This window comes from Penicillium paradoxum, assembly GCF_028828445.1.
Source record: "Penicillium paradoxum strain IBT 22861 chromosome Unknown utg000002l_segment0_segment0, whole genome shotgun sequence".
Lineage (NCBI taxonomy): Eukaryota > Fungi > Ascomycota > Eurotiomycetes > Eurotiales > Aspergillaceae > Penicillium > Penicillium paradoxum.
This window is the reverse complement of record NW_026643180.1, coordinates 1,994,179-2,013,800: the sequence shown is the minus strand read 5'-3', so window position 1 is coordinate 2,013,800 and position 19,622 is coordinate 1,994,179. Positions and strand designations below refer to the sequence as shown.

The 19,622-nt window shown below is 49.7% G+C and overlaps 4 protein-coding genes across 4 annotated transcripts; 3 read left to right on the top strand and 1 right to left on the bottom strand.

The window, feature by feature from the left end:
* Positions 1-1,987: 1,987 nt before the first annotated feature.
* Positions 1,988-4,382, top strand: lysF (homoaconitase LysF; the record flags this gene model as incomplete). The annotated part of the gene is made up of 2 exons (XM_057171812.1): positions 1,988-2,053; positions 2,103-4,382. The coding sequence occupies 2 exons, from the start codon at positions 1,988-1,990 to the stop codon at positions 4,380-4,382; spliced, it is 2,346 nt and encodes a 781-aa protein (XP_057035715.1).
* A 709-nt stretch (positions 4,383-5,091) lies between these two features.
* Positions 5,092-6,216, bottom strand: N7457_000743 (zinc-binding alcohol dehydrogenase family protein; the record flags this gene model as incomplete). The annotated part of the gene is made up of 2 exons (XM_057171811.1): positions 5,092-5,918; positions 6,105-6,216. 2 exons carry the CDS (start codon positions 6,214-6,216, stop codon positions 5,092-5,094), a joined length of 939 nt encoding a protein of 312 aa, XP_057035714.1.
* A 2,980-nt stretch (positions 6,217-9,196) lies between these two features.
* Positions 9,197-16,676, top strand: N7457_000742 (type I polyketide synthase; the record flags this gene model as incomplete). The annotated part of the gene is given in 9 exon segments (XM_057171810.1): positions 9,197-9,367; positions 9,429-9,573; positions 9,630-9,898; positions 9,963-10,325; positions 10,386-10,716; positions 10,728-11,312; positions 11,403-15,727; positions 15,789-16,461; positions 16,525-16,676. The coding sequence occupies 9 exon segments, from the start codon at positions 9,197-9,199 to the stop codon at positions 16,674-16,676; spliced, it is 7,014 nt and encodes a 2,337-aa protein (XP_057035713.1).
* Positions 16,677-18,036: 1,360 nt separating this feature from the next.
* Positions 18,037-19,572, top strand: N7457_000741 (ferric reductase-like transmembrane domain-containing protein; the record flags this gene model as incomplete). The annotated part of the gene is made up of 1 exon (XM_057171809.1): positions 18,037-19,572. The coding sequence occupies one exon, from the start codon at positions 18,037-18,039 to the stop codon at positions 19,570-19,572; it is 1,536 nt and encodes a 511-aa protein (XP_057035712.1).
* Positions 19,573-19,622: the final 50 nt, after the last annotated feature.

Here is a 19,622-nt window from a genome sequence, read left to right as displayed (position 1 = left end):
ACGATTTGATACTGTTTGTTTCACATCACACAAGAAGAAACAATCGGGGAAAGAACTGGGAAATTTGGAGTAAATGGAAGGATGTAGTCAGAAGCAGAACGAGGTCAAAGGAAGGTCAAGATATGTAACGTTGAGGGACAGAAGCAGAAAAAAAAGTAAATCATCCGGAAATGAAATCGGTCAGAGTGCGGGATATGACATTTGAGAACAGGGATTATATGCGCCAAAGCGAGATTAGGCGTCGCCCGAAAGTAGCCCCATGTACGCAGTAAGCCACGGCCATTGCAGGCCATTCCGAATGATTATGACGCACACTAACCTCTCGATTATCGTTGCCAATTGGTCGAAGTGAACTTTTCCCCCCGCGGGCTGAGATGGTACATATCGGGGGTCTGAACTGCATCCGGTCGCGACCATGGATTGTAGCACAGTTTACGGCACGTGGCGTCTTTTTTGACCAGTGCATCGGATCATACAACCCGAACATGGCTAGGCACAATGGAACGGTTGCTATGTCCCTTGAAGGCCCGGGTTTGAGGGGCATTGTCCGGGTTGAGGTTGGAGTGGCCCCGAACAGTGTTTTTGAGTGCACGTTCCCCTCGGCCAAGACCAGATCGCCTCAGCCCAGGTGTTATGCTCAAACCGGTTCCAGTCCGGCCATTGCGGTCATCGGGTTTGAATCAGTCAAATGAGTTGTGTGAAAGTTATACTACTTTGTCAAGGTGCGCAAAATGGACAGGCGTAATCACAGATTGTTTACCCCGTACAGCTGCAATACTGTTCGAGGATCTCCATCACAACCTTAGGCGGAAAGAAAAAACCAGACCACGCGATAAAGTAAAAAAAGAGGAATGAGTACGGAGTAGAAGGCGATCATTAAGTTCGAATGAATGTACATATATGATATAGTACTGAAGCAGAAAAGGAACGATCCAACGACGGACTACTCCGTCGTTGTAAACCTCCTTTGATGTCTTGGCATTCCTGCCTTGGGCCACCGTGGTTTGCTTTTGCGCCAGGTTATCGCTACGGAGTAACCGTGGGAAGGCTGTGTGTTCCAAGGTTGCAATCCTTCTACAAACCGAGAAATTCCCCTGTTGTGTGGCAAACAGCCCAGCCTTATCGAATCGCTAATATATCTCACATGGATTCGACATTCAAGGTTCATGATAGGCTGCATATAACCTCGTGGCGATCCTGCCGCAAACCCTCATATCGCAGTGGCTGCAGCTGCCAAGACTCCCGAGTTGTCTTGGAAATGAGATGTCTCGGGTTTAGGGCTTTTCATTCCACTGTGGCCAATTGATCATTCCACGGCTCGAGATCTGAGAATCAAAATCAATCGTTGTGACATGAGTTTAGTTGAGAGGCACACGCACCCTGTCTAAGAACGAAACAGGTGCCTCGTAGACGTACGCATTGAAGCCTCGGGGCGAGAACTGCCGAGATCTGACAGAATATACTCCGTACGGAGGGTACGAAATACAGAACTTGAAATGCACTGATGGTTGCTTTGACGTTCCCTGTTTTCCATTAACATGTCAGAAAAAGACTCCTACACACCATGCATGATAATTATGCATATACCTAGGTACAACTACACCTTCGAAATCCCGATCAATGGGGTCTAGACAAGTCCCGATTAACCTGGACGACGTTGTACTGACATCAGATGAAGCTGTTCCTTAGGACATCGCTGTAATTAAATGCATGTTCAGTTAGCAACCGTTTGGTCGAGTGTTTGGTCCCATGCTAACCAGCATGCCTTCATCTTCGAGGATCGACACGGAGAGTCCCACTCTCTGACCGAGGATCATTCGCTGCACGTGACCTGGGGCGTTCCGGGGTCGCTTTGAAATCGATTGGCTGTCAGCAGACCAACTGCCCGGGGTACGCCAGATCACGTGTCTCCACCCTTGTCAACCCCCGAGATCGGTCTTTGAAGGAACTTGTGCACCAAAAGTTTGTTTTGGAGTGACTCACCAAGATGTCCCCGTGTTCGATGGCATTGAAGAACATGGCAGGCGCCTCGCGCACCATGATGCGCAGACCGGTGAGTAAAACTTCCTCTGATGGAGATTCAGTCAATCTAACCCTCCCAGATTTGGCTCCGATGCACGCCGTCGGTCGGTCTCTCAAGCAGGAGAATCCATCACCCATTGCGATCACTCCCGACGTCCCTATCCGCTCGCCCGTTGAGCACAACAGCTTCTCTTCAGACCGAAGGCTTCCACTCGCAGCAAGAGTATGCTTCCTCAATGCCTTCCTCCGGAAGGCAATCGCCGCAGACCTTGACAGAGAAGATTGTACAACGCTACGCCGTGGGTCTTCCCGAAGGAAAGATCGTTCGGAGCGGCGACTATATCAGTCTTGCCCCTGAATATTGCATGACTCACGACAACTCATGGCCTGTCGCCCTCAAGTTCATGTCTATGGGAGCTACGCAGATTCGTCGCCCGGGGCAGATTGTCATGACGCTTGATCACGACGTTCAGAACACCAGTGCGGCGAATCTTAAGAAGTATGAACAGATTGAGTCCTTTGCTGCACAGCACGGTGTCGACTTCTATCCTGCCGGCCGGGGTATTGGTCATCAGGTTATGGTCGAGGAAGGATATGCTTGGCCCGGCACGATGGCTGTTGCTTCTGACAGCCATAGCAATCACTACGGCGGAGTCGGTTGTCTTGGAACACCTGTCGTTCGTACAGATGCCGCCAGTATCTGGGCAACTGGGCGCACATGGTGGCAGATTCCCCCTGTGGCAAAGGTCACGTTCACAGGAACGCTACCTGTTGGCGTGACGGGCAAAGATGTGATTGTCGCATTGTGCGGACTGTTCAATAGCGACGTATTGAACCATGCGATTGAGTTTACTGGCTCCGAGGAGACTATGGAAAGTCTGCTCGTGGATAGTCGCATGACGATTGCCAACATGACAACCGAGTGGGGTGCGCTCTCGGGTCTTTTCCCCATCGATCGGACCCTCAAGCGCTGGCTACGATACAAGGCTACGGAGGCGGCGATGCTGGATGACCGGACAACTCGCCAACGTATTACACACGAACGAATCGACGAGTTGTTCGCCAATCCCCTCACTGCAGACCCCGATGCCTTGTACGCCAAGCAGCTCTACCTTAACCTTTCCACCCTCTCGCCTTACGTTTCAGGCCCTAATTCCGTCAAGGTCGCAACACCACTCAACGAGCTCGTGCAACAGAACATCAAAATTAACCGCGCATATATCGTTTCCTGCACCAACTCGCGTGCTTCCGACCTCGCGGCGGCCGCCAAAGTCTTCAAAGACGCCGCTAAGGCGAACCCAGATACTACCCCCAAAATTGCCGACGGTGTCCAATTGTACATTGCGGCAGCTTCCGCGCCCGAGCAAGAAGCCGCCGAGGCGACCGGCGACTGGCAAGCTCTGCTCGATGCTGGTGCGCAGCCGTTGCCTGCTGGATGCGGGCCGTGCATTGGTCTCGGAAAGGGCCTTCTCGATGCCGGCGAGGTTGGTATCAGTGCCAGCAACCGTAACTTCAAGGGACGCATGGGCTCGAGAGACGCGCTGGCATACCTGGCGAGTCCCGAGGTTGTGGCTGCCAGCGCCCTCAGCGGTGTGATCTCTGGCCCCGGTGCCTACCAGGTGCCAGAGGATTGGTATGGCGTCGACCACGGATTCGGCATCGGTTCGGAGCCCACCACCGAGAACGAGCTCTCCAACCTGCTCCAGCAGATGGAATCCTTGATCGATCGCGTCGAGTCTGCCACCGACGACTCCAAGCCTGCCACCGAGATTCTGCCCGGCTTCCCCGAGCGTATCAGCGGCGAGATTGTCTTCTGTGATGCCGACAACCTCGACACTGACAGCATCTATCCCGGAAAATTGACTTACCAAGACAATGTTTCCAAGGAGGATATGGCGCAAGCCTGCATGTCCAACTACGACCCCGAGTTCAAGGATCTTGCCAAGCCTAACGACATCCTTGTCGCTGGCTTCAACTTCGGCTGCGGATCCTCAAGAGAACAGGCGGCTACCGCAATCCTGGCCAAGCAGATTCCTCTCGTCGTCGCTGGCAGCTTCGGCAACATCTTCGCCCGCAACAGTATCAACAATGCCCTCATGGGCCTTGAAGTCCCACGACTCCTTGAGCGCCTGCGCACTGAATTTGCTCAGTCGCCTTCGGCCGCGGACCGACAGTTGACTCGCCGGACAGGCTGGACCCTGACGTGGGACGTGAAGCGTAGTCTCGTCGAGGTGAAGGAAGGCGAGACTGGAGAAAGCTGGACGGAGCAGGTCGGCGAGTTGCCCGCGAACGTGCAGGCTATCATTGCCGAAGGCGGACTCGAGTCCTGGGTCAAGGGCGAGGTTGCGAAGTCGGGATGAAGACACCCTAATCCAGCCATCTAGGCGCTAGTGGCTGACACGGAGCTTGACAGCATACTGATCTTTGCATTGGAGGCCACTATCACCATTCCCTTGACCATTATATGTTTTTGAATATTCACTATATGTACTATTTATCCGTTATCAAAATTAGATACCATAGAGAAGCAGTCTTCCGACTGTTTGATGTGGCGGCCGTGGTGTTCAATACAAATGAAAGTCATAAATATAAGATACTATGTCACTTGGAAAGCCCCTCGGTCGTTGGGCTGTAAGTATCACTGTCTTAGATACGCTCCCGACTTAAGTCGAGGAGATGATAGCCATTGATAGGCGATGAGAGGTATCATGCTTCAGGACATCCACATGTTTGAAGTCGAATTGATATACTAACTGTTTGGTAATATGAAGCCACAGAGCACACAATTCGGCGTCTCTGTAGTATCTGCTTGTGAGGGACAAATTTCAGTAGTAATCCAGAAGCGATGGGAGATGTTTTACACTATAGTGACTTATTGCAAAGCTCTATTGAGTTTTCTTGTCTGATACTTCCTTGTATGTATTATTGGCCTGATGGGACAATGGCTTTGTACTTTATCTCACAGCTACCATTGGATGCACCGGATCAGTCTTATATGGAATACCTAATCCCGTGCTTGGCCGAGCTTTGATAATAAACTAAGAACATCTAGTTTGCCTTTCCAAGATTTCACTCAACCTCATCCACTCGATAAACCAGCTTGCAGGCTCGAACTTTACCTTCCCGTAATGTTTGGAGACCAGCCAAGGCTCCAGCCAAGCCGCCTGGTTTGACTTGATACGGATGAGGATGAATGCGACGGTCGTGAAGCAGCTGCTGTGCTAATTCCCACCACTTGGCACCAAACTCAAAGTTTGTGTTATCAGGAGATGTCTCTTGTGCCCCCATGCGGTAAGGCTCGCCCAAAAGGTCGTATGCCATGGAGACATGTGAATCGACATCTTCTCGGGGACATTGCACATCTAGCAAGGCATTATAGGAGCCACCGGCTGACGAAATGGCAGCACTGCATATGGCCGCTGACTGGGGGGTAGAGATTGTATCCAGGACAAGTTCTAGAGCATCATCGGTATCCTCTCGGATCTGGTCACCCACTTGGGGGTCGTGATAATCAAAAACGGCGTCCGCCCCGAGCTCAAACATAAAGCTGCGGTTGCTTTCCGAGCATGTGGTAGCCACTCGCAGTCCCGATAGTTTTGCTAGTTGGATAGCCAGAGTGCCGGTAGCGGTGGCCCCTCCATAGATGAGAATACTGGTGTCATCTGTCTCACCTGGCGGATCGCCTGGGAAGGGTAATTCCATGCTTTGGTACAGATTCTGACCAACGGTTGTCAGACCAACGCCGAACGTGGCTGCCGCCTCAAAACTCATGGAGTCGGGTATCAAGATCTGGAGATCGCCCTTTGCGATCACATACTCGGCAAATGCACCACCATTGAGGCGAACCGCATTGCTGCCGTGTACAAACCCAGCAACGCGATCGCCTTTTTGAAAGACTTTTTGACAAGGGGGCCGACCGCTTCCACTATCCCAGAATAGTCGCAGCCCACGATGGCACCGTTACAGGGGACGTAATCAATGTGACGCCAGTCCGTTGGATTCAAAGCGACTAGGTGATATCTTAGCCCAGCCACTCATAGAGCTAGAAACCAAAAGCGATAAAAAGAAACAGGTTAACATACCGGCTTTTGTTTTGATGAGAATATAGTCATCCGATAAGTCGGGAATCGGGACATTGTGTGCCAAACTCGCACGGCCAGGCTCCTGGACGACAATAGCGCTTTGGGTGGTCATTTTGAGCAGATGTCTAGACGTGGGAGAGAGTCGGAATGAGCAAAAGGGGATGGGGGATCGGATATTCCTGAGCAGTCGTCTAAATGAAAATCACTAGTTTCTGAGCCTACAGATAGTATGTGCCTTGCACAGGTCGGCTGATTGAGATGTGAGAGCAGGATTTCACCATTGGCGTGCTCATATGCCTGGGTGCCGAGTGCTAGAGAGTCTGCCTAGTGCGCACCATGACTTCGGACTCCAGTCAGGTAGGCAAAATCCAGGTAAAAATGAGATCTGCGTGAGAGGGGCGAGCAAGTGCTAGTATTCGTGGACCGCGTCATTCAATAATCGGGCCAGGCGCCCACTACAACTCGTGTGGGTTGGTGCGACCCGCCACTTCAAGGAAAGATCAACATTTTTCTCATTAAATATCATTTATCTCAACAACGCTGTGCTACCTATATAGTAGCTCTTATTATTGGTAAATCTAGCTTCATGCTTAGCTTCCTCCCTATCCCGCACCAATTGAGCCAGCTGCTCAGCCTCTGCTACATTAGCATTCCTCGCCTCCTTGCGTAGCTGCTTCTTTAGATCATCATCCTGCGTTTTTGTCATACGTTGGTTTGCATTTGCAGGCGAAAGTGCTAAATTGGTAGCTCTAAGGATCCGTTTCTGGCTTTGGGGGCCTTTTGAACGCGATTTCGCTGCGCGAGCCTTCTTTAGATCTACCTCGCATAAGGCAAGCTTTTAGGCGAAAAGCGTATTTCCGTTAATATGCCTTTTTATAGGCTTTAGTAGCTAGTTATACTCCCTAAGCTCCTTAATAAGCTCCTTAATAAGCTTATTGGCCCGCTATAAGGTATCTAGGGCAGAGTTGGTTACTAAAATTAAGGGTTCCGGGGGGGGAGGGGGGTGGAATTAAAAATGCGTAGTACCTCCCCCTTATTATAGGACTTCCGCAGAACCCAGAAAACTTAAATTGTAGGATTCATAACTTATGTAGATTTTCCCTGTATATTTAAGTATTCACTTTACAATCCCTGATGGGTAGAATCATTTTTTTAGTAGGTCTAGGATTATTGATAAAGAAGATTTAGAAGATTAGACGGATTTACTATAGTTCTGATTATTTCTTCAGTATTGGAAAGTCTACATTAGAACCACACATTGCAAATATATATTTCTACCACTCAAACGTATGAGTTTTCTAACCTCACTAAGTACAGCATTATTTTATACGAAATTTTATATTCTATCAAGTAATTAATATATTACTAGACCTCAAATACCAACAAACAAGGATATTTCATCAAGCTTCACTTACTATGCTGCTAAATATCAAAGTCTTTCTTGATATGACCAAAACAAGGGAAAATCACAGTGTTCAATTTGGATAAGTAAGGCACTTTATACGGAGAATTATACAAAAGTTGGGTCCAATTGGGTTTTTATTGGGTTATCCGGTGAACCCAGCGTTGGGTCCGGTGCCGGGTCGGGATATTCGACCCAATTTCGGTGCGTGCGGAAGTCTAATCCGAACTAGCACTTTGTAGAATAGAATTGGCACTCTGCTCTATAAGATGAGGGGTAGGGTAAATAGACGCATTATATAGAGAATTGATTGAATCAATGCCTTCTCCTGAATTGTATCTAATACTCTGCTTTGGCTACCATATGTGGAGGCAGACTTATCACCGCGGATACGCCTGTACGGCCGCTGGTATAGAACGTCGAAATCACGCGCTAGCTAGGAGATATTAGAGATATGACCCTGGGAATAGGCCTTAAGTGCCTTTATGATCCAATCCTCGGTAAAATCAGGGGTATTTGACATAGTGGTGGGGAGATAAATGAGGTTTAATGGGGAAAATGTTGATTCTTTTTGAAGTGGTAGGGCGCACCAACCCACGGGAGTGGTGTTGGACGTCTGGCACGATTAGTCGCTTGCATTATAATCCACTGGCAGATTCCATCTTGAAAACAGATCTCCATCAGCCCGAGTTATGGGAAATAGTCGCCCCCGCTGGCAGATCTCATCTTGAAAACAGATCTCCATCAGCTCGAGTTATGGGAAATAGTCGCCCCCACCGGCAGATCACAAGAATCTTCGACATGGCATGTTCGACAGGTCTTGACAAAGAGACGGGCTCAAGAGATAGCTAGGTAGCTAATGCTCCGTAGGCAGAGAATGGTTTCTCTCACAGCGCTTGGAAGCATAAGTACGAAGCCATCCTGTTATCAAGGGAAAGTGGTCTCAAAAAAGGGCCAAGGGAAGCCCCCACTACTCCATATGAAGTGGGAATTCGGATCTTCGCCAACACGGGCCAGGATCAGTCTCGCAGATCATTTCCTGTATCATCGTGAAATACCGTGACGGATGCTGGTAACTGGTGATACCTATACTCCGTACGCAATCGTATCTGAGGGTACTCGTTCGCATCGGCCTTCCACGGTTCCCTTCTTCGATGTACAACATACAACCTTTGCATTGACAATCCGGTTTGTCGGTCTTCCACTTTGCAATGGTGATACAGGGTCATCACCTCGCATAGCACCTACCTAAGAGAGAGCGAAGGGGCGGAGATGTTGGTATCACCTGAGCTGCATGGAAATTCAATAAGTTCCAAATGCGTTGGCTACGTCATGTATTCCTAGAGCAAAAGCGTATCGCCAAGTTGAACTCCAAGAGGATATGCGCGATGTACTCTATAGCGCATTTCAATCAGTTTTCGTCTCCACCGCACGTTCTCCGCTCGCCAGTAAGATATACATGTGAATATGCGACACCTCCCGTCATCAATGGGGCTAGATTCCAGGATCTACGCTCAACCCCAATTGAATGGGACTTGCCAAACCCGGATAGAAGGGGAAGGGCCCATTGAGGACAAGACACTCCCTATAATACCCCCATAGCCTCCCTTTGCAGTCTCGACGTTGTGTTCAACTATTCCATACCCCCAAGATCCCTGGCCAATCGAAAATCAACTCTCCCCCAACAGACATGGAAGGAATCGCGGTAATTGGCATGGGCTGTCGGTTTTCCGGAGGGGCGACCTCCGTGGAGAACTTCTGGCAGATGCTATGCGACGGACGCACTGGGCATGGCACTGTTCCCAAGAGCCGATATCAAGCTTCGGCTTGGCATCATCCCAGCCATGAGCGCAAAGGAGCAGTATGAAAACCTTTCTCGGACTTGATTGGGCTCTCTAACATTGAAATCGTGGTACGATCAGATCAATCATGATAGTGGATTTTTCCTGCAAGAGGATCCGTCGCGATTCGATGCGCCTTTCTTCTCTATAACTGCCAAAGAGGCGGAGGGGATGGATCCAGCACAGCGCTTGTTGCTTGAAGTTGCATACGAAACATTTGAGAACGGTATGTCAAACAAGATCCGAGATCTCGAAACGAGGGAGCTAAAATGCGCACCTCAGGCGGAATCCCAATAGATACGCTTCCAGGGAGCAACACGGCAGTCTACTCCGGTTCAATGACCAATGATTATGAGCTATTATCGACAAGAGATATTTACGACATGCCTCACAACTCGGCGACTGGTAACGGAAGGACGATGCTGGCGAATCGCCTGTCTTGGTTCTTCGATCTCCAAGGACCAAGCATCATGATGGATACTGCGTGTTCCTCAAGTTTGACTGCAGTACATCTAGCAGCTCAATCCTTGCGATCTGGAGAGTGTGGTATGGTGAGTAACACGCATTTTATTACCTACTCGCACTATGAAAAAGAACTAAACATGGTTATCGTAGGCCCTGGTCACTGGAGCCAGTCTTATCCTACATCCTAATTTCACCCAAAGACTTTCCTATATGCACATGATGAGCGCAGACGGGATAAGCCACTCATTTGATGAATCTGCAAATGGATATGGCCGAGGAGAGGGCATCGGAGCTGTTCTTTTGAAACCTCTCAGCGCTGCATTGGCCGATGGAGATAATATTCGAGCCGTGATTCGTGGTACGGGCATAAATCAAGATGGCCGCACTCCTGGAATTACCTTACCCAGTCCAACGTCGCAAGCAAACTTGATTCGTTCGGTTTACGAACGACATGGTATTTCGATGAGAGACACCTCTTATTTCGAAGCCCATGGAACTGGAACTCCAGCCGGGGTAAGCAAAACCGATGTTTCAATGGCTATCTCACGCTCAATCAACTAATCCAACTAACAGGATCCCACTGAGCTATCCGCTATTGGAATGACCTTGGGCCAGGCACGAACACCGACAGATGAGCCGGTATACGTGGGCTCTGTGAAAACAAATTTGGGTCACACCGAAGGAGCCGCGGGAGTGGCTAGCTTGATCAAAGTTGTTCTGTGTTTGGAAAAGGGTATGTTGGTGCCAAATGCTGGTTTCAAAAATATCAACCCCAAAATCCGGCTCGATGATTGGCGTCTGCGCCTAAGCGACAAAACGATTGCCTGGCCAGACCATCTACCACAGCGAGCTAGTATCAACTCATTTGGCTTCGGCGGATCAAATGCCCACATAATCCTTGAGAGTGCCAAAGAGACCTTCCGGGGGATGCTGAAGACCAAGAGCCAGCGCCTCATGTGGTAGTTTTCTCTACTTTTGACCAAGCTGGCATCGAACGCACGGGTCAAAATTGGAGCACATTTCTTCAAGATCGGCAGAAGTCCAAGCAAGATATTTCAGTGAAAGATCTAGCGCACACAATGCTGACTCGCCGCTCGCAGTTGGGTTTTCGTAGCTTCGCAGTTGCCAATTCACAAGAGCAGCTGCAAAGCACCTTGGACAAGGGACTGCCCGGGTTTTCTCGCGCTACTCGCAACGCTCAAACGAGGCTTGCTTTCATTTTTACCGGCCAGGGTGGTCAATGGGCTGGAATGGGTCGAGAACTTTTGAGGATTCCAACTTTCAAGAAGAGCATGGCGCGGTCGCAAGACATTCTCTCCGCCCTGGGATGTTCGTTCGATATTGTCGAGGAAATTAAAGCAGAGGCACATGAGAGTCAAATCAATCGGCCTGATCGCAGTCAGCCGATTACTTGTGCGCTGCAAATTGCACTGGTTGATCTTTTGGCCAGCTGGTCTGTTTATCCCAACGCAGTTGTTGGCCACTCCAGTGGTGAAATCGGTATGACCAGCTTCCCTAATTCTTAACTCTTCCCTTCCTCTCAACATAGGCCTTGGAACCACTTTCAGTTAACATATATCCATTACCTAGGCGCTAGCTATGCTGCTGGGTATCTTTCCCACGAAGATGCCATGCGAGTCGCATGGTTCCGCGGGTTCTTTTCACAACAAATCGCCGAGAGTGATAAACGAGGAGGTATGCTTGCGACGGGAATATCCGCGACGGATGCACAGAAGTATCTCGATGAGCTGCCTCCACGTTCAGTTGTTGTTGCGTGCGTCAACAGTCCTGCCAGCACAACTCTTTCTGGTGATGTGGACTTCATCAATCAGCTTGAGACAAGATTACAGCAAGATGGTCATTTTGCTCGGAAGTTGCGCATTGATACAGCCTATCATTCGCCTCATATGGAAGACTTGGTCGAAGTGGTAGGCAGTGCTATCAGTTGTATCAAGCCCGAAGATCGATACAGTGGGTCTATTCCTATGCTTTCATCTGTCACGAAAGAGCGTGTATCTCCTGAGGAGGTGGGTGGACCATACTGGGTGCGCAACATGGTCAGCACAGTCGAATTCACTGCTGCAGTTTCGCAGCTCGCAAAATTGAGCGAATCTATCAAGGCCCGCCGACGGCCGGTTCCAATCAAATGGACTGCATTGGTCGAGATCGGCCCGCACTCCGTTTTGAAGGGACCTGTCACTCAAATTTTGAAATCTGTCAACGCCAACATGGCATCATTGCCTTACTACTCATTAGTTTCGCGAAACCAGCACGCTTTACGAACATCGTTGGAAGTCGCCGGTTCCCTTTGGAGTACTGGCCACACAGTGGACCTTGCTGCGGTTAACAGTAGCGTCGATACCACAAGGCCAATGCTGGTTACTGACTTGCCTTCTTATCCCTGGAACCACCAAACATCATTCTGGCACGAGCCGTTGGAGACAGCACAATTGAGACAGCGCAAGCATCCGCGCCATGATATCTTGGGGGCTTCTCTTGACTATCAAAATGCGCTGGAGCCACGATGGAGAAACTTCTTGCGGCTCTCGGAAAACCCATGGATGGCAGACCACATTGTGGCCGGATCGGTTGTCTTCCCTGCTGCGGGCATGTTGGTTATGGCCACCGAGGCTGCGCGACAACTAGCTGATGATCAGGCGAATATCAAGGGAATTGAGTTTCAAGATCTTCATTTCACACGGGGAGTGGTTATCCCGGAGGAAGAACGAGGTTTGGAGACGCTTCTCCAGGTCTCGCCTCACCCAGGAATGCCGGGTTGGTATCAATTTGGAATTTTCTCGCTTCCATCTGGGGGTGCCTGGATTCAACATGCAAAGGGTGCATTCACGACGAGATATGAGGATCGCAACGATGACGAGCAAAATGCAAACTGGAAAGCAGCATTAGAGCGTATCAAGAATACGCAAACCATCGCGAAGATGGCTGATGTTAGACAAGCACGTGAATGGTTGTCTCACACGGGAGGACTCACCGTGGGACCGGCCTTCCAGACAATCACCGGGGTGTCCTTTTGTGAGTCGGAGCCTCGTCTCTGGCTATCTGGCGTGGTCACAGATACAAAGCAATCGATGCCGAACGAAAAGGAGACACCTAGTTTTATTCATCCCACAACTCTTGATTGCCTCTTCCAGTCCGCCCTCCTGTCATGCTCTGAGGCATTATCAAGCAACAACGCCAATATTCCTGTTGGGGTAGACAACATCTATATCTCCAATGGGTTCCAGCCTCAGCCAGGTGAACAATTTGTTGTCCATACCGAAACGAAATGGCGGGATGGCAAGTCGCAATCCCAGTGTATCGCATCGGATCCCTCCTGGTCACAGCCCTGGATCACGTTTGAAGGCGTTCACCTTGGTCGCCTTCCCTTCAACCCCAACTCACAAAAGGAAGATCAAGTATCCTCCAAGAGTCGGTATTCATCTATTGTTTGGGAAGAACATTTGGAGTCTGCACTTGTCACTAGAGATATTTACGAAGGAGAAAAGAAGATGGCTGTGCAAGCCAGTAGTCTGCAGCTGACAGACTGGATCAAGCGACTCTGCCATACCCACGGTGATGCCAGGTCATTGATTATCACTTCCGACACATCAAAATCGTGGATTCAGAATCTTCAAGACTTGATTCCAAGAGCCGGAAAGCGCCCTTTTCTCGGAAAGGTTACCATCGCTCCATGTGGAGGCGCCGATGAACCGCCCGCGGAAACCCTCCCAGGCACTCGCATTTTACCTCTCACTACCCTCCATGACCTTCCATCTTCGTCACTTGCTGAGGATATATATGATCTGGTGGTTATTGATGATTCTCATTTGTGGGATGACAAAACCACTCAAGCCGTTATATCTTTCCTTCCCACTATTCTTGAACGTGGAGGCCTGGCAGCAATGCGCATGTCAGAGTTGACGCCAATAGTGGAGAGGTTGCAGGCCTTTGACGGGCTTGAAGTTTGCAGTACGACTGGAGACCAGAACTACATCATCGTGCGTAGAACCCCAGCATCGTGGACAACAGACACCGAAATCTACGTTCTGAACCCAGCCGATACGTCGAACTCATCCCCCGTTTTTGATCATCTTGAAAAGATATTCGCGACTCACAACGTTCGCCTAGTTCCTGTGGAATTGGAGCAAGTATCTACACTCGCAGGGAAGACTGTGATCTCGTTGCTGGACCTGGCAAATCCCTGGGTAATCGGCTTGACAGATGAGGATCTCAAACGTCTCCGAGAGATAATCCAAGCCCAATATGTTCTTTGTGTTTCACCCTCCTGGGATCAAGGTTCTGTAGAGAACATAGGATCTGGTGCCGTGGGTGGCCTCTTGCGAACACTTCGCAATGAGCAATGGAACACTGTCATTCCACATTTGCTAGTGGACATGGAAGATCTGCAAGAAGACAAATTCGGTTTGGCCTGTGGCATTCTGCAGGTGATGCAGCTCACCACACAGGAGAACTCTCGCAGGCCAGATATGGAATATCGTCTGGCGAACGGCCGATTGTTGATTCCACGGGTCCTTGAAGCCCCAGCAGTAGAGGAGTCCATGCAATCTCTGGTGAATGGCCCCAGGCCAGTGTTGTCAGAGCTAGCCCTTGATCCAAGGCCCCTTGAGTTGAAGTTTGAGGATTCGCAAAATACTCGCTGGGAGGAGCAACGAATCTTGGAGGAGAAACTTCTGCCAGACCACACTGAAATCAAAGTTGAAATGGCCACTGTATTTGACATGCATGAAGACCAGGGAAAGTCGCCAGATACAGCTCTTCCAATGTTTGAGGTTGTCGGAAAAGTCACTCGCATTGGATCTCGCGTGCAGGATTCGGCTGTTGGCGACACAGTACTGGCCTTGGCATCGGCGGACTCGGGACTCGCCACAACTATGCGGGTCTTGGAGGGCAACACTATCAGAATTCCTGCAAACACTGACCCAACAAAGGCTATATCGACCCCCCTGGCGTACATCAATGCATACCAAATTCTCACCCAAGTCGGTCGCCTCAGCTCGAGCTCCTCGGTTCTTTTGGTCGGCCCAATCAGCCATACACTTCAGGCCATGGTCGAGTATGCCATTGCCATGGGCATGCAAGTCATTGTGGCCACCGATACACAGGAATCCACCAAGAAGCTTCGCTCACAGTACCCATTTTTGGCGGAGCGAATTTTAGGCATTCACGGTAGCCTAGAAACGAGCGTGTCAAGGCTGACGAACGGATGTGGAATTGACGCCAGCATCTGCTTCCTTGGTGGATATGTTGGCCGAAATGCTGCAAAGTGTCTGGTCCAAGGTGGTCAATACATCAATCTGTCCAGCGATATGAAGCTGAGCGCTCTCCCGGAGAGCTTTATCGACAGTGGCTGCACATTCTCTTCTCCACGCCTACAAAAATCATTCTCTGAAAATCCCGGTAGTCTGCATGCTTCACTGCGGTATGTGATAAACTTCATGAAGCAACATCGGATGCTCGACCGGGTGAAATCTTATTCCATTTTCCCTATTTCCGACCTCCAGGGAGCGTTGACACATTGCAAGCAGACCAACACACGAGCTATTGTGGACCTTCAAGCTCCAGGAAAGGTTCCCATTGTACTCCCACTGCCAGAACTTACCAGCTTGCCAGCAGAACATACGTATATCCTCGCTGGTGGATTGGGAAATCTAGGCCTTGCCCTTGCCGGTACCTTGGTGCAATCTGGGGCCCGCCATTTGGTGTTCCTTGGGCGTTCTGGGGGAGCTCAACCCAGCCAACAACTAGCCCTCGACCTCCTTCGGAATTACGGTTGCCACATAGATATACTGCGTTGCGATATCTCTCAGATGGGAGACATTGATCACCTTCGACATAAAATTCGCAGCAAAAACTGGCTTGTTGCAGGTGTGATCCAGTGCACAACCGTTCTTAAGGTCATTTACTCTCATTTCAATTTCTCCGTTGATATAAGCTAATTTGTCTTTCATCCTACAGGACGCAATGTTTGAAAACATGACCTTTGAGGATTGGACCCAGTCCACACAATCAAAGATTCGTGGAACACTGAACTTGCACCATCTGTTCTCAGAGAAGGGTGATTTAACCTTCTTCGTGGCACTCTCCTCTGTGGCAAGTGTCATTGGAAATATGGGCCAGGCCAACTATTCTGCTGGCAATGGTTTCATCGATGCTCTCATGGAATGGCGACGTAGCCATGGTCTTCCTGGACATTCTATAAACATCGGTCTCGTTCCAGATGCCAGTGGACTCAGTGACATCGCCGAAGATCAGGAGCAACGCCGTCGCCGATACAAGCATCTTGAGGGCACAGAAATTATGACCCATGAGTTACAGACCTTACTTCGGGTGATTATCAACAGCAAATTGCCCCTTCCATCTCAGATTATCGCCGGCATGACCGACTCTCTATCTCGCAGCAATGGTTCCACGGCGTGGGTGCTAGATCGAAAATTCGATCACCGATTGTGTCTCGCTGTCGAGGGTAACGGTGACTCCAAGGTTCAGACCAGCACTTTGCTCAAAGAGTCCGACTCCATTGATACCGCCTCTCAGATTGTTCTTGACATCCTGAGCGAATATTTAGCAGATGCGATGGCTACCACCGCCGATGCTATAGACTCGGATTTACCTTTGTCTGCCTTGGGTGGTATGTGTTCTGGATGGTTGTCTCTCCATCCTGACGTTACAAATAACTGACAATGTTTTCTAGTTGATTCTCTCAAAGCTACAGCCGTCCAAAATTGGGTTTCTCGTGAACTGGGGGCGGAACTATCCTCTTTCGAATTCCTCGGTTCGCAACCAACCAAGACATTGGCCAAGAAGATTGCTTCTGCTAGTTCATTTGTCTCGGTGCCGAGCTGAGAACAATGATTATCTTGGCTATCCTACCTTGGAGAATCTGGGACAACCACTGAGTACTGCGTGTTTTTACAATCTAGCCTTATTTTTGTCTAGTGCCAATAGTTCATGGATTCTGATATCGGTGTTTTTTGCTTACAATACGTGGTTTCGTGACCGTAAACAAACGCCCGTGCGCCCGCGTGGGCGTCGACTTCAAAAAAGTCCCAAGTTGTCTCATGCGGCCTATACTCCGTAAATATAGCATTAATGCGGGCTAACGAGCAACCTTGCATATTGCATATGGCCATGCTACCAGGTATACAATGTGTGTAATGTGTTGGCCAGATTGTATTCCGTTCAAGGAAATCAAGGAGGACCAAGCGTAATGAACACGTTCCTGGCTCCACCGCTGACAGGCCCATAGTCTCACACATCGGGAGCTCGATCGACAACTCCTCGATCCCCATCAGCTCAACAAGACCCAGCGTCTTGAATCCTTTGGAATGGGGCTAAGAGACCTTAGACCTTGGGTTCCTGCTCCGTCTGCCCCTCGATATCTTTCAAACTCGTAGTAATGCGGACTCGACGATATGCGCTTGTGATCGAAACGTTCTCGCTATTTTCCCTAGCTTCCGGAGGGATAGCGCAATGCTTCTCTGCGAAGCAAGGCAAGTGATTGTATAACCCGCTTAGCTTTGCAGGTTCCACCATGCCCAGGTATGTACTCCGCACGTTGTATACCTCCGTCCTCCGGACTAGTGCCTTCGAAGACTTTTCTGGCTTCTCCCTATGGAGCGCCGATCAGATCTCAAATTTAGGTTCTGTATCGGCTCGAAGACAAAAACCTCTATTGTTCGTCTTGCCAGTCGGTTTGGCATCCCTACTCAGGCACCACGGTTACCGTCCTTGCAGCCACATCCCGGGGCCGAGGTTCGACGAACTTTTGTTGGAATTCGAAAGCAACCCAAGAAGGAAAATAGAAAAGATCTGCGTTAATGGGTCCGCGCGAAGTAGTAGATTGTCGATCCTTGGCCAGAGTGTGGCCCACATTCCGAGCTGGCAAGATCAGCAAAGCAAAAAATCACTGGAGGCGTATCCATTTCTCGAGATGCTGTGTCTGTGATCAATGAATCCCCACACCGTGGGTCCATCTCAGCCATCTATACTGTAGAGTATCCCACACTGTTGCTTCGCAATCCGGGCATTGCAGGATTTCGTGAGTGAGTTTCCGGGGCATCTCGCTATCGCACTAGGATTAGCTTATGCAAATCGGGTCTCCTACGCAAAAATAACGAAAATAAAATCTTAGTTTAATACTTCGCTGCCGTGTCTGATTCTCGAGTTCTTCCTTTGTCTCTTTCTCCCTTACCTGATTTCGGCCATGGCAGACACTGAAAAGAACGAGCTATGCTTGCCAGCACCTCCACCTCAGGCCATTATTGCAGGTCATGAAAAGGCCGTTGAGAAGCATTCTTCTCAAGAAGTCTCCGACGAACAGAAGACTCCCAATGAAATTGACATAGAGTCTCTGTCCACCGAACCCAAACGGAAGCGGTTTGCCCATTTCCGATATGTGATTTTCACTGTCTATCGGCGTCTTTTCACGGTTGTGTTTTGCGCGAATCTTGCTGTTTTTCTCTATGTGATGATCTCAGATCGAAAAATGCTAGCCCTTGTGAATGCGACAGCTACAAACTTGGTTGCATGCGGTCTCGCTCGACACCCGATGATGGTCAACGCGATCTATAGAATCGTGTGTTCGATTCCTAGGACTGCACCCTTGTCCTTGCGCCGTAGGGCCGCTAAGGCAGCCCACTATGGCGGTGTTCACAGCGGTTGTGGCACTGCATCTTTGGTGTGGTATATTGGATTCGTTGCCATGGTGTCACAAATCTATTGGACAGGATCTGCTATTAGCACAGTGACAGATGCCAGTTTCTCAGCCGCCCCGATTGCTGTCGCCTACGTTATTCTTGCCCTGCTCGTTGTGATGATAGTAGTCGCATACCCCACGTTCCGCAGGAAGATGCACGACTACTTTGAGCTCACCCACCGATTCACTTCATGGTTGATACTAGCTCTCTTTGTGGCCTTGGTCATGATCTTTGCACATGAAGTTAGCAGGGCACAGAAAGAAACGCTTGGTCACTTTCTCGTTACTCTGCCCGCTTTCTGGCTATTGATTGCGGCGATCATTGCTGTCGCACATCCATGGCTACTACTGCGAAGGGTTCCAGTGAAGGCCGAGCCTCTTTCCTCCCATGCTGTACGGCTGTCTTTTGATTTCACGCCAATCAGCTTCGCGAAAGGTGTCCAGGTCTCAAAGCACCCTCTACGTGATTGGCACAGTTTTGCCGGTTTCCCGGACCCTATTCCAGTCGATGAGAATCCACCTGGTAAGAATACGTCTGGGAAAAAGCCATTTGTCAAGGGCCATGGACACAAGAGGAGTTGGTCAATTGTTGTGTCGAAAGCAGGGGATTGGACAGCCGATACGATTCGTGAACCTCCAACCCACCTCTGGAAGCGCGGGGCTCTGATGCGCGGCGTTGGATATGGTCTACGTGTCTTCGACCGTATTATCATAGTAACCACAGGGTCTGGAATAGGACCCTGTCTTGGGTTCCTTGGCGACGAAAACCGACCTTTGATCAAGGTCATCTGGCAGACGCGTACACCGGTCAAGACTTATGGCCAAGATGTCATTGATCTTGTCCATAAAATGGGTCCAGATCCGATCATCTTCGATACTAGTCGTGATGGCCGTGTTGACATGCTTCCAGTCGTGCGACAGCAAGTGAAGGAATTCCGAGCTGAGGCTGTGTTTGTTATCAGCAACCCTGCGATGACCCAGCAAATCGTTTATGAATTTGAATCCCAAGGGATTCCGGCCTATGGGCCAATTTTTGATTCATGATTCATGATAAAGTGATATGTGTTGTTTTGCTTTGTTTCTGATTTCGTTTT